This window comes from Larimichthys crocea, chromosome XXIV (assembly GCF_000972845.2).
Source record: "Larimichthys crocea isolate SSNF chromosome XXIV, L_crocea_2.0, whole genome shotgun sequence".
NCBI classification, from domain to species: Eukaryota; Metazoa; Chordata; class Actinopteri; family Sciaenidae; genus Larimichthys; species Larimichthys crocea.
The window spans coordinates 18,828,114-18,843,824 of NC_040034.1; the positions used below are offsets into that span (position 1 = coordinate 18,828,114).

Here is a 15,711-nt window from a genome sequence, read left to right on the forward strand (position 1 = left end):
CCTCTGGAAGCATGCCAGTACATCTTTGACATACCTCCAGTGGTTTGTAACAGATTTACAGCACATCCTCTCGTCTCCATGTTTGACTCTTCTCCAGTGGAAAAATACTTCCATATGTGTACGTTTTGTCTCTTCTTGCTGCTGCTGGAACGACAAAAAAGCAGAACAGAACAGTCTTGCACATAAATAGGATTGTGTAACATAATATCAGAACATCGTGAACCAGCCACAGCAATGTGTTAAATCATGTTGTCTTGTCCTCAGCCAGGGCCATTCCCAGTCTTTGCATTATACATTTCTGTAATTACAATATTTTAACACACATTTAGCATGCTCTTTTTAAGATTCCCAATGCACAAACTTTAAATCAAGCTCAATTCTAACGTCGCTTTGTGTGCTATATTAAATGTACATATGCAATTATCTTTACAAGAAAGACCGGTTAGGGAGCATTTGAGTGATTTCTATGGTAAATGTCAAGTTTGCTCATTACTGTAGGTACTTCAATAAAAACTAGAGCTCAACAGCTGCATATCATGCGGTTGTTAAGGCAGCCACTGAAAAAAAAAAAAAACCCCAGCTGCCTAACAGGCCATTGCATGTCAGGCTCAGATTCAAGACTGACTTGGTTAAGATAATGTCAAATTATTCCCACTGCAGTTTCCCTTGTTTCAGCAAAGTTATAAAAAAAACTTTCCATAAGGCAGATTGCCTCAATAATAAAAACAAAAATGACATTTTTTTCATTTGTTGAAAACAAAATTTTAGGTCCCAGTTCTAAACAACAAAGACTTGTTAAGACTGAGGTTGAGATGAAAGTAAGGTTGATCCCACAATACGATGTGGTTCGTTTTATGGCACACAAATAAGCACACGTTTTGGTATTCATGTTGTCCATGTTAGCGTGCATCAATCAGGTAATCAGTTTTCCATCTTTTCTTCCAGGGGATATCATATTCAATGCACAATATCCAGAATTGCCACCAGATTTTATTTTTGGAGAAGATGCAGAGTTTCTCCCTGAACCCTCAGAACTACCAGTGAGTATCAGTTTTCTCTGCAAGACTTTAAACTGCTAATTTATTGCATTGTTTATTTTGCAGTCAATATATGTTTTTATTTTATTATTCAGCTGCACAGTATCCCCGCAATTGTTTTCTGTACTCTCCTGCTTATTAAAATCTTTTTTTTCGTTTCACTTGCCATTCTGCGTGGCTCTCCTATGTGGTCCTAAATGTTAGACAGATGTGTGAAATTGCCAATCACAACTTCACTGATTCCAGTAGCCAGAGGGAGTTGAAGCCGTGCCGCATACACCCTTTGTGAGAGCAAACTTGCACTCAGTGTGGTTGTGCAGTATTAGATAGCTGGAGATGTTGAAATAATTGGCAGTGTTATTTCATTACACCATAAACTCTGTTTTGACTTAATGCTTATCTGGAAATTTGATCGTCTCGGGGAAGCCATGATTCACCAACAAGCTAGCCTAAACAGGATAAAAGGGGCTGTACTAGTTTGTGTAACACATGCATGTTAACCTACCCTGTAATAAAGACTGTATAGATTATCCAGCACTTGGATGATTGACATTTAACAACAGATTATGACATTCATGGTAATGCTAGGCTCCAGGAAACATTTAATTTAACATTAACATTAACATTTTTCAAAGTTTGTTTGATCAAGACTTTGTATTTCTGTAAATAATTGTATGTCTCATATGAGAACTGGTTTTGAAGAGCTTATTGCGTCAGCACTGTCTCAACTAGTATCAACTGGGGTGTGGTTTTAATGGTTCTATATTAATACAAGCTGCTGAACCACAAAAAGTGGTTACAACATGACCAGATAGTTCCAGATAATCTGAATTCATGTGTTAACCACACCTCAGACACTTCATGTTCTTTGAAGTGTCTGAGGTAGAAAGGAATACTCAGTAATGTTATCTTACTCTACAGAGATATTCTAAAATCTACTTTACAATGTCATTTTACAGTGGACTTCCTTGTCTGTTAGTCAGGTTTCTCTAAAGACACAACCACTTTACACAAACATAGCAGTGGCAAAATGTATCCTGCCTGCCACCAAGATGTGGAAACCGGTTTCAGAACCTGAAATGCTAATGATAAACACTGGTTGTACGTCTGCTACAAACATTAAAAGAAAGAGACCCATCTGACTGACAGCATAAATCATTAAGAACAAGACTCTTGGCATGCGTGCTGCTTAACTTACACAGAATTCTTGGCGAAGCCTGTGGGAGCTAAGCTAACTAGTTGCCGTCCAATTGATTTGTTCTTATGGTACCAGCTGTTCTTCAAAGTTCTGCAAGTTCTTGTAACAATCTGATGGTTGATGGCTTTTCACAGCAGCTCGTATACACAAGGTTGATAAGAAATTACTCACAAGTAAGTAATATATAGAAAAAAGTCAAGCTGAGGAGTGGGAGTAGTAGTCTTAAGTAGTCTAGTAGTAGTAGTAGTAGTAGTAGTAGTCTAGTAGTCTGTTGTTGAAGGAATTGTGTAAGGACCCCACAGTCTTAGGGGAATTGTTCATGATGGATGTCGGCTTTGCTATCATCCTCCTCTTCATCACTATATAATCATGATTTATTCATGATTTGTGTAGTTGCATTCAGGAAAAACTCACTTATCAGCCACTGAACAGCACTGTTTGGGTCAGTGTTTAAAAACTTGAAATTGGAAACTTGTGAACTTCTGCCACACCCTGCTCCTCTCCATGTACCACTGACCACATCGCAGGACTGTTGCAACAGGTCATAACACAATAATGTTGGAAGCACGTGCAAAAGTTCTTAGCGTAAGTTATGCGTACGCCCATGTTTTCGTACTTCTGTTTGACCAGCATGTTGCAAAAGTTGATGGACTCATTGGCATGAACTTTGGTGCTTTTCTTTTTTGGAACCCCAAGACATGATTGAGGGTAAAGACAAGACTTCAACATCAGGACAGTTGGGTCAATTCTGCAAAACCATGGATTATTCTCAATGCCATTCACTTTCTGCAGTATCTGCACATGACAACTACTACATAGTGAAGGTTATGGATTATGGGAGGTAGAATATGGTTCATGGTAAGGATAAACAAGTAAAATCACCTGGTTGTTAGGAAATATTGAAGTTGGGGTTGTGCTACACAACTCATCCATACCCTCACTGTCTGCCTTACCATATAGACAAAAGGACAACCATACTTCCTGTGTTGGTGCTGCATGCTGGAATCCGTAAATCCTGAGGTGCACAACAGGTCGAAATAAACCTAATACCTGGGGATTCTGAGCTGGACCTTTTCATTTCTATTCAAATTAGTTGTAAGTCAAGCAAATAAATGACATGTGTATTGTCTGTCTTCGACTCAGGACAGTGAGATTATTAGGCCTCAGTGGAGATCGGCACTCAGTACTTCCTTGTTGTTAAGCTACCACCATGCAGTTTATCCAGTGCTATTTTTGAAGCGGCCTAGCATGGAGGAGCTAAATTCCCCTGCTTGTGTCAGAGTCTGGGAGAAGAGAGGGGAGTATTGCTCACCGTCTAACAAATCCAGCTGTGCACATAAGGGGAAGTACCTCTGCTGAGCCAGTGCTTGGCAGCCCATCGCTTGTTTATTTTTCGCGCTTGTATTCTTGCTGTGTTTAGCTGTTCATGCTTTCATAATCCTCCTTCGTCTGTCTGCCTGCTTCAGAGCCTCCTCTCCTACACGCTCCTTGCCTCCTTCCCTGTACATTTTCAGTAAGTACATCCCTCCCCTAAGTCTTAAAAATCCTGAATTCCCAGCAATTCCCTAAAATTCCCCCTCATATACACTGGGGAATTTTTACCATCAACTGACCACTGGCTGTGTGAAATTAGAAAGAATCCTCTTTAAACAAATGGACCAGGTGTCTGCAGAATGCACAACAGACAGTTTAAGAGACATCTGAGCTATTTATTTAAGACGACTGGTAATGCCATGAAAATATTATTGTGTTATACTGATGATTACATAACTCTTAATAGATCAAATCTATCAGGAGTGCATTTCACTTTTGGATCTCAGAAGCAATATGCTTCAGGCCTTTGTTATCCAGCAGGGTTAAACATTAGGTTAATTTTAGGTCCTCTGTCAGTGGCGGGTTGAATTCTTGATGTCTCAGCAACACATTACTCTTGTTTACAGCTGGCCAAGGGTATCATTAGCTTCTCTGTTTAGCCTTGTGTTTTTCCCTGCTGTCACCAGGCCCGGAGTATGTTAGTTATCCTTGTTTCTGTTTAGACAGAGAAATGTACTGGTGTTGCAAAAGAAAAGGAGAAAAAAAAACAGGACTAAAACATGCACAAAATCTCCAAGATCAACCCTGTATGGTGCGGCATCCATGAAATGTTTTTATGTGCAGTAAGTTAAACTTCCACTGAACCAGGGTTTGAGCTCGAGTTCACAGTGTCCTAGTTGGTAGAGCAGCCGCCCCATGTACAAAGGCTCAGTCCTTGCCGTGGCAGCCCAGGGTTCGAATCCGACCTGTGGCTCTTTCCAGCATGTCATTCCCCATATCTCTCTCCCCACATTTCTGTCACTCTTCAGCTGTCTCTATAAAAAATAAAGCTTGAACTAAAATGTATCATTTTAATACTAGTGTTAATACTGGTGTTAACAGAGACAAAGTGATAAATCTGTTGGCCAGTAAATAAATGCTAAATGGTAAATTCAGCCATTCATAAATACATTCCTACATTCCATGCAAGTTGTTAACTGCTCACCAGGAGCGGTACAATTCTTCGTATCCAAAAACACTCACTGACACTAAGCTCACCCATACAGACATCCACACACCAACATTATGACCATCAGAGTTTCAGTATTTGCTCAAGCACACTGGAATGGGGACTGGTTCGAATCATCAACCCTCTGATTACTAGATAACCATTAAAAATACAAAATCAGTGTTAATTATGTGCTTATTTCTATTATTTTGTAGTGTTTACCAGGTATAATGTTTTAATAGCAATGTTTGGTGCCACCTACAGTGGAGTAGTGACCCCTCCTAGAAAAGTACAAAGTGGTCTATTTGACCTCCCAAAAATCCTTGCTTCTTTTTTAGAAGGTATAGCCCACTGAGACATAAAATACTACAGCAGCACTAATGAAGAAATCCTCAATCCTTGGTGATTATTAAGAAAAGTCCTTTCAACATTTAAACCACAATGCACGAGGGATGAAAGAGACTTAAAGACTCCAGCTTGATGATGAGAGGCCACATGTACCACAAATAAACCTTTTATAGCAGAACAGTTCCATGAGCCATGGAATATGAGCAAAGTCTGCCACAAATTTATTGAGGTTCACTGTTGCATTGTTGCTAGGGTGCAAAGGTTCATTGTCAAGTGCAAATGTAGGCTTAAATGGCATCCAGACTGTGGGTAATGGGCCACCAGGGCAGTTCCCCACCTCAGCATGCTTTCATATACATACTGTAAGTCTTGTTTTTAACTGGTCACTCATGTTGAGTCTTGCAATGGCTTCATGAATCTAATTCTGGACTGTGGAAACTCATCTGCTGGTCTAATGGGTTTATTTGGGCAGAGATGGAGCCATTGTTTTTGTTTGTTTGTTTGTTTGTTTTTTAACATGGAAAGAAATCTTAAATTGACCAGTGATTGCCCCCTTCAATTTTAATCATCTCTTGACCACACTGACACATTTATAGCTGTCTGTAACCTAAAATTTTATTGATTCCAGTTGGGATTTAAAAGGCGGCTCATCACAGATTACTTAATTGTGGTGAACATGAAGAGACTGTAGTTAAAGTTTTTAAATAGTATAAACATGCAATGTTGGTTTTTACGATGGGAACTGAATTAATGTAAACCCAACTCAATGTGGTGGGTGACTAAGAGGGCTTGTTGGGCTGGCCGAGTCTAGCCTCTGTGCACAGTACTTTGTATACAGTACTTGTACTGTATACAAAGTACTCAGAACTCAATTTCCAGTTAATTAGGTACACACAGCTAGAACTAATGCAGACAAATACACCAGCCCTTCAATGAAGTTAACTTGTTTGACAAGGTGGCATTCAAGCTCATCTAAAGGGAAAACAGGTTTTTTCTTTCCCTGTTTCTAATGGCCCCACTTGAATGTGCACTCTTTTGGACTGTCTCTACTCAAATGTATTTATGATATTGCAGATGTTTGCATTATTGACAGTTTAAAGAATGCACAGTGTATGCGTGATGTCACCCACAGGTTTCTTAATAGCTGTTTTGAAGGTCAAAATCTGTAACTTTGGCAACCGCCATGTTGGCAGTCCTTCCTTTGCTGCTTTCTGGCTAATCTAAAATTTTGCAAAGATGGGGATCATTGGTGGACCTCTGGCAGACTGAATGCGTCTGTTGGTTCAAACAAGCTATCTGTAATGGCACTTACTGGTCAATTACAGCAATCATGTTGTTAATTAAAGCATACTTGTCAGCCTTAATATCATTTTAATGGTTGAGTTAAAACAAATAAAAAATCTGACTCAATACAGTTATTATGAGTAATGAAATTAGCTATGGAGACCAAAACAGTTTTGTTTTTGTACCAGGCTGTAAACATGTTTATTTCTGCTGTAATGTTGGACATTTTAACATGAAAGCTTATGGAGACTGACTTACTTTATGTAGCCAACCTCAAGTGGCCATTCAAGGAACTGCAGTTTTTGGCACTTTTACATTGGTTTCATTTCACAGCCACAGAGGTTGCTGCTTGGTTTGTAGGCATTAAAAGCAACAGGCATAGTGTGAAGAATGAAAGCAGAGCTTGAGAGTCAAGATCCGCCATACACTCATACTGCATATACATATACCGGGCCAGCATGAAGTCTCTGAGAGTCTCATTAACCTTCCTTCCATACAATTACATTGCACTTTGGTTGCAAATAAAGGACATGATGTTATGGGTCTGATATGGGTAATAAATGGATATTGAGCAGAATGACCACACAGAGGGGTTTTTTTGTCTGGTGGTCTGATGTTTGATCTATTATTGCATTATTATGGGGGGAAAACATGTTGGCATGATAAACTTCTCAGTGCGTCAGTGTTTCTCTTTGTTGACTGTGTACTGTAAATGGTTCCAACCTAGTTTGGTATTTCTGTACTGCAGTTTCTTTCGACTTAGCCAACAAATAATATACACCAAGACTTGGACATGTAGAAAAAATGCTATTCATAACGTAAACAGAAAGCTTGTGTTCATTTATTTGTATTGTTGTCAGTTATTTGCCTCATGCTTTTCAGCAGTAGACACTGGTGGGTGAAACATTTTGTTGTAATTGTGTTCTATGATTCTTACATGGTGTTGCCATTTCGTTCTCTAATTACTATTTCTACTGGTTTACCAGTGACAACACACCATATTCCAGTCAGTATAACTAATAATGTTTGGGCATTAGCCCAGGGGAGAGGAGTTTGGAAAGATGCATAATCCCCAGACTGACAGGAATACAACAGAATAGGTCTGCTTATGAGTTGCTGGGAAAACTGACCAGAGAGGAAGAAATGACAAAGACGTGGACAGGAAAGGAGGGAGGGAAGGTGGAGCGAAATACTATTGAAATCCCTGACGTAAAAGATGTGCTGTTGTGAAACCTGGTACTTTTTTCTTCTCTAATTCAGTACAGACTACAGAACAGACTTTGATTTTATCTTAATGCGTTATATAAATATTTGCATGAAATATAAATTCCTTGAAAGATTTGGACATAGGAGGCTTTAAACTCGCACATCAGATTAGGCAGTTTGCTTATATTTGCTTTGGTGGTATGATCACTTTGTGATTGTGATGCACTCTTCTGTAATCATAAATTGTCTGCCATCCACACCCTTCCATGATTTGGTGTATACACTCACATACACACCAGTGAGGTATTGCAATTGTGCAAATACAATATAAGAAATCATGAAAATTTCTTTTCAACTTTTGAGCATTTTAAATGCATTTAATGTCAAACAGTAAGTGTTATTGAACGTGAAGAATCCTTTACTAATGTAACCCTTTACAGTATGTTATTGCTTTTGATACTTCATTGCTGCAGACATGTAGTCAACAACAAGAACATTAAAAACACTCTTTATCTTGTACCGTGAGATAGAAGTAAGTATGCAGCACATAAAACAGTTATCTCTAATTGCACTTCTCTTTTTACTCACCTAATACTACTATTTGTCTGCCCCCTGTCCCCTTCTTTGTGCGTAATGTATCATTTGTCTGGTCTAGACTTGTTCAGTGATGCGTTCAGGCACTAAACATTTTGGGAGTTCCCCAGTGTTTTGCATCTTGTTCACTCTGTGTTCCTAAGTGCCCAATAGCAGAGGGTTAGCCTCGATGGCCTCTCTAGATACGGTATCAACATGTTTCCACTTATATATCCTGCAGAACTTTGCTGTGTGGTACAGGCAGGCTCTGTCTAGTCACATTGGAAATTCCACAAATGGTCTCTACTGCATTGTGTAGATTTGTTGTTGCTTGACTCTGTTCCCTCACCTGGGCAAGTTCTGTGGCAAACAAAAGTTTAAGTTTACATGTTTATCTCAGAAGGATAATCTTCACAAATGAACACCACCTTTATGATTTCTGAGGCATAAACAGTCACAGGGAGTAAAAAGCTAACATTAGGTGATAAAAGATCGACGGCACATTCGCCACTGCTATGTTATGTGGTGGTATTAAACGTTCGGCATGATGACGTTTAATGTCCCAGGCAACCTCTGTAGTCTCACTGAGCTTTTGTACGATATGGAAAAGCTTCAAAATTCAAGAATCTTATGCTGTAGAACAAAACATGAATACTCTTCAGCTTGTGATGACCTCAGATCGTATTTCAGGCATCTATCCAGAAAGCCATTGACTTCAAGACAAGGAAACCGGAAGTGCAAAAATGTTAACCCATTTCCAGGTATTAGGACTCCTTCCTGCAGCACTGTACTTATCTGCCACTTGACCTAAACTTGAATAGTATGAGTAGAATTTTGGTCTTTCCATTGGATTTGTTTACAATTTTTATCCACTGATGCTTTTATGACAGTCAAACTCATTAGCTAGTAATTTGTCCTGCTGTCTTACATGAAATGTTGTTATATTGCAGTAGAAATGTCTTATTTTCCCACTATTTAGAAAATTAAGCTCTCCTCAGAGAAGTTGTGTTCTTGTACAATAAGACATTGTTTTGTAATCTGGATTTCGGGACAACTCCCACAAAGAAAATGGTGTGTGGAGCCAATGTAAGCACTGTCCAGACAAGGAAAAGGAAACATTCCCAATTTCACGTTACCCCCTGGTAATCCTGAATGCCATGCATTGGTGAGCGTTTCCTATCTGCTGCTCCAGCTCGTCCCCTGTTACTTTTCTAACAATGGACCTCAGATGGGCCGTAAAACAAGATTCTGTCAACCTGGGCATAGTGTACCAACTGTTGCTCCTGCTTCCTTCCCGCTTTTAGGAATAATGTGTTCCAGCTTTTATTAGGGTTTATTATTGGCAGGGCTCACTGACAGGTCTGGGAATGCTTTTAGTAGGCAGGCTATTGTTCACGACCAGGGATGGCTGGTGAAAAGGGGCTTGGCAATTCCTAAACACCAGCTGATGGATGCAAGTAAACAAGAGACGCAAGTGCCAAGATCAAGATGGGACAATAGTATCAGCCCTCACAGTGGATTGATACTGGGCTGAAGCAGTTACTGAACCACACTAAAAGTAGTCAGGAAAGTGTTATTTCTGTCAACAAGTTGTACTGTGTTGGACACAAACCGCACGGATCGCAGTGAAAAAAACACTCGGCTGAGAATGCCAAGTGTCTTAAACACATGACAAGAGCAATTTAGCATGATCTTAGACTTGGCACACTCCGGGGGCGAAACAGGGTGTGAGCCCACACTTGAATTAGAGACTAACAGAGATTAATTTAATACTTGGGAGTTTTTTAATGCCTCACACTTTCAAGTCTACAGCGATTTATTGGATCAGGTTGCCAGCATCTATAAAAATCACATTTAAGACGTAAAAACAAATATCTTCTCTTGGCCTATATAATTATCTTGCATTTTCAGATGCCAGTCCCTCTCTCATCGGCCTAAGATAAATATTGGATCGAAGATGGTACAGACGGATGGCACAGGAAGACATAATTCTGTCAACTTGGGTCTATTCAGTGTGAACATGCCCAATTTAGGTGTACATTTTGTTCTTAAAGGAAAACACTGTTTCTGTTGAGTTCTTGCCTCATCCCCAACATATTTACAATACGTCAAAACTGTAGCTTGCAGAAATCACTGGTCCGTGACATTTGTTGAAATAAAAACAAGTTTGATGCAATAAGTCATTTAAACATGTAAACAAAGTAGTTTTCTCTTTATTTAAACTATACTCCATGGTAGGTTGTTTTTAGCCATGTTAGTGGCGTGGCTGTGTAGAGATGTCTGTCAGGCGGCACGCCCACCACATTGGTTCAAACCGAAATATCTATACACCGATTAGATGGCCTGCAATGAAATTTTGTACAAATATTCGTGTTCCCCAGAGGATAGATTCTGATGGATATTTTCCCTCGCACAACAGTGAGATTGATTTGCACACACACCCTCTCAGAGCTGCTAGCATGGCTGTAAACTCCTAAGTGTTTATTACATTTTTTTTAGTAGATTTCTGAATGAAATCCTTATAATGAATTTTTACCTCATTTGGTACCAAGAAAATATTTGCTTATCATGACTTATACATTCATTTGACATATGTATGTTTCGTTATGAACTACTTTCCTACCTTTCCCTTCGAGCTCAAATCCACACACTGCCAGCCTGCCTGTCTAATTTGAAAAGGTGTAATGAGTAAATTAATCAACAGGTAGAAAGAACAAATATTTCCTTTTTAAAAGGCATAATGTTCTAGAATATTTATGTCTACCAACTGTGCTATTTTGACTGTGTTTTTAACACCGACTTGGACACACTTTGGGTATTCATGTATTACCATGAATAACCAAAAATGCTAAGTTCTAATGCTAATCCAATATATTTTTAATAAGCAGTGTTTAACATTGATAATAAATCAAATCCTAATATCTTAAGGTAATACGATTATAAATGGCTTCTCTCACAGATATGAGCTCTTCTCAAAAAATGGAAGGTATCAGTGGTTTATTTATTAGAGGTGACAGGTTTTATCATAAGCCAAGTTTAGGCTTAATCATATGACACTGGTTTAGCCAGGGTGTTGTGACAAAATAATTGGATTATAAAGGCCAGATTGAACCAGGGAGTATTGTTTTAGGGCTATGATATCTACCTCCTGTGGATAAAGCCCTAAGAAAGATATTTCTCCCATACAGAGTGATGTAGAGGCCATGGTTGTTTTTGTTGTTGTTGTTTTTTTTAAATTTTTTATAAATGTATCAAATCTGTACATTTTTTCCGCAGGGCTTATCCTGTTCATGAATGAAAAAAAAACAACAAAAAAAACATAGATTTGTTTTGACACACACAGCCTTCAGCAGAGCGTATAAAATCAATTCAGTGAAGAGTCTGTACTGGACTCGCATGTCTGCACACAAACACACGGACATTGCTTTGTGGCTCAGTGCTTTTCACCGTCTCTCCCTCAATGTTCGACCAGTGCTTTTCACCGCGTTCAGCCTTGTTAACTTAAAGTACATTCTGTACAATACAAGATGAAACCGGTGTCCTGATATTGCCCGTGACTGAGTTCATAGGGATGGCACATTGACGGAACACTGATCTGGTTTTTGTCTGTCAGTTGGTCAGGCGACCTTTTTATGCCAGACTGAAATATCAAAACCGATTATTCCCGTTTCCTAGATGTTGAATACTGATTTGCTCTAGCACCACCATGAGACTGACAGTTTTTGTTAAAAAAAGTATTGGATGGATTTCCACTTGGTAATCCCCACCATCAGATTAAAGCCAATGTAAAGAATAAATATGTTTTCTGAGTTTGTCAGACCAAAGAAGTAAGCGTTATTAAACATTTCCAGCTAAATTTGAATGATTCAAAATATCAAAAAGTTTATTAAATTAGGAGTCAAAATCGTGTAAAATGAATTCTCAGCTCCAGGCCCACTTGTGGAAGCAGTGAAGGAGCAACTCTGATGCGACTGAAACATCTCAGATGAGTTCAGAAAATGACATGACTAACTTTAAAAAACTTTGAGTTCGATGAATTTATTTCTCTGCTAGGGGTGCAGGGGTATGCTCAGGGTGGCCTCAGCGTGTCATCGAGCCACCCTTTAGGACCGCCCACAAAATCCTGAAAACTGGTGAAAAACTCCACATTTCAGTAATATATCGTTCAAAGTCTTTTCACATGTTTTCAGCAACTATTTTCCAACATATTTAATGTGTTTTGAAAGAAATCTTGATATTGTCTTTACATTGACTTAAAAATATCTGTCCAATATTTTAGTTTATGACAAGATACTTTCAAAACTTCTCAGCAGTACATGTTAAAAAAAGAGTGAACATGGTAAGTATTACACTCACTAAACACCAGCCTGTTAACATTGTCCGTATGTGGTCATTTTAGCATTTAGCTCAAAGCATTGGTGTACCTTAGTAGCATGTCTGTAGACTCTTAAAATATGTATAATAGCCTTTGTTTACACTGGGAGAAGTCAACCTAGCCCTCTTCCAGCAACACCCTGCTTCACCTGGGAGCTGCCCTGGACAAGCTTAGCTCCACGGGTGCAGTTGAGGTTAACTACTGAGCAACCTTAACTGTAATTATGGAGGGAGTGTTTCTTCTGCGCTCCTGTCCAAACATACAGGAAGATTTCTTGTCCCTGTGCTTTTTCTGAATAACACTTAACAACAACAGATCTCTGTCTCAGGTATGTGCAAAGCTACTTTATCATTTAAACCGTGATAAAGTTGTACTGCCGCTCTCCTCACTTCACATATTTTATTATAGAAGTTCAGTTTTGTTGACAGAGTTGTTATCGCCTACCAATGAAACTCAAACCTGTTTTCATTGGCCTTGGCTTACTTGAGCTCTACAGCTGATGTCTCCTCCCTGCCTCTCCTCCTCCCCAGTAGAGTTTCACTAATATTCTGTGTCACAATCCCTGACACAGCACTTCGTCCCAGTCTCTCCTCAGTTTCAGCTCGCTCTGCCCTGGAGCGTTGACTGCCTCTTTTGGACAATGCCCATCCTTGTTTGCGTCGCCCCCTCGTTTCGGGAATCCCGGTATTGCTGGTAACCACTGGTGGATCAGGAATGATGAGGTCACTGTCTCTGTTTAGCCTGGCCTTGCCACCGCCTCCCTTCTCCCATGGCAAAGGGGAGGTGGTGGTGAGTCGCTCTAAAACAATGGAAGCTTTCTTAAATGGGCTGATATGGGCTGCCAGACAGACAGGCAGGCAGACAGACCCAAAGACAGTCAGGAAGACATGCTAATCCAAGTCAAAGACATCATTCTTTTGACACCTTAATGTAATGGGTATTATTAATGGTTACGGTATTTCCAGCTCCTTTTAATCCTGCCTCCTACTCAGTACCCACCAAAATGACTCTCTCTTCCAATTTACTCATCATATTTAGGTTGACCTGTATTTAACTGGCTTGAGTGCTACAACAAGGTGGGGAAAAACAATGATACACTGGAGTTACACATTTACTCTGGAAAGGCAGTTATGTCATGAGGTTACATGCCTTTTGTTTTGTTTTTTTCGTCTACTCACAGTTTGAGTCTGCCAGCAGTATTTCACTTTCAGAATGAGTTGGTGAAGGAATCCAGACTCAAGGGTTTCAGAGAGACCTACGTCACGCCCCAAAACTAACATCCTCAGCACATTCAACTGGACAGAGAGGAAATTTCTTCTTACTTTTCTGTGATTTGTGTATCAAATCTTGTCAAGGTTTAAACATTGCATTAAATTCAATTGAAACCATTTAAAAACAAATGTTTGGCTTTGGTCTATATTTGCATGCTGCACTTCTCCATTAGCAACCATCCATTTGACTTCATAAGACCTGACATGTTTTCTGCAATGTATTTGTGCACAGTGTACATTAGTTTTAAGCATTTTATTCCCTGCGCGTCAATGGACGGGTTCCCCAGAAGAGAGGAAAAACTTTGGTAGAATGTTTGGTCAGTTCTGCTTACTCATATGTGATAGCTGGTTGTGTATGATTGTAGATTGTACTAAGATTGTAGTCCTGTGAATTTCCAAACTGGTCGTGTGCACAGTGGACCACTTAGACATCATGTAAGATACACTAAATGATGATAAAATATCATGTAAATAAATGATATTCATTCATTCTATTAACACATGTCTATAGCTATCTGCAACAGTGGTTTAGAAAAACTGCACATAGATGAGGTCTGGTTCAGTACTTTTCCATATCAATCTAAATCAGGCTGTGGCAGCAGGACATCCTCCTGTACAACCCTTTCCTTCTGATCTGGTAATGGGAAGTGCTGCTTGTCAGGATTAGGCTATTACTCTGACATTTTCTTTCTTCCAGGCCCAATCTTTTTTTTTCTTCTGCCATGATCTTCCCAGATATCCCTTCTCACTTTATTAGTATTATTTATTATTTAACTTTTTACAATGTGCCACCGAGAATCTTCTTCAAACTGGTCAGCTCTGCAGCTAACCACATGTATGCCACTAAATTCAGACTGGATGTTTGAGTGCTGTGTATCTTTTTATATTACTGGAAACAAATAAGTCCATGGTCAAGACAATTGGTATTCATCCACAGCATTAACAAATGTTCCCTTTGGCTCCAGTTTGTCTCAGGATGTTGCCATGAGATGACGTTTGAAATCTTTAAATCTCCAGTATGTGCTTAAAGCATAACACCCTGTTTGTTTTCAATGCCATATTGCATTATTTTTTGTGTGTGCCTAAATTCAGTTCAGATGATTTCTTGCCAAATCTGCCCCAACAAAAAATGGACTAGATGCCAAATATGGCAGCTAATCCCTTCAGTCCATTTGCTTTCTGTAATTATAATAATTCTTTATTGATTTAACATGCTAACATGTTGTTAACATGAAACAAACAAAAAAATGATGATTGGCGTCTCTTATGTCTGTCCTTATGCCGCTTCCTCTTCTCTACCTCAGCACTTGGTCCAGTGGGATGCTGGAAACCCAGAATGTTTGCTCCAGCTGGTGAAGGAGCTTATCCAGCAGTACCACCACTACCAGTGCCAGCGTCTGCGAGAAAGCTCCCGGCTGCTCTTTGAGTACGATAGCCTGCTGGAGGATCCCAACTATGGCCGCAACATGGAGATTTACGCCGGACGCAAGAACAGCTGGGTAGGCAACGGTTTAATGGTGTTTGTGATGTCCTTTTATTTTACAGAACCAAGGGAGGGTCATGTGATTAAAATACTCCAACGAAAAGGTTACTTTGGAAACACTTATTCCTAAATCTTGGTCAGTTTTTTAATCATATGAGCAAGGTTTGGCTTTACCTCCTATGCATATGCCTTTTTTTTTTTTTTTAAGTGCTATTCCTAGAATCACATTCTTAGACATGATTACAGACTTTGGTATGCAGACCTCAGAGGAAATTTCCATCGGAAACGGCATGTAATCTGACTTCCTGTTTGATTGTACACAAAGACTGGTGTCAAGTCAAAATCATGTGCTTTTCATTTGAATCATTTTGAATCACCATTCACAATGTGCTGCCCCATGGTGCATGATTTCCAG

At 39.4% G+C, this 15,711-nt stretch overlaps 1 protein-coding gene across 2 annotated transcripts in view; it reads left to right on the forward strand.

The window, feature by feature from the left end:
• babam2 (BRISC and BRCA1 A complex member 2) overlaps window positions 1-15,711 on the forward strand; it is a 70,341-nt gene that overhangs the window by 5,877 nt on the left and 48,753 nt on the right. For both annotated transcript variants that reach the window (XM_010736383.3, XM_010736384.3), the window contains exons 4-5: window positions 946-1,040; window positions 15,118-15,312. In XM_010736383.3, coding sequence (XP_010734685.1) covers window positions 946-1,040; window positions 15,118-15,312 — 290 coding nt within the window. The remainder of the gene's footprint in view (window positions 1-945; window positions 1,041-15,117; window positions 15,313-15,711) is intronic.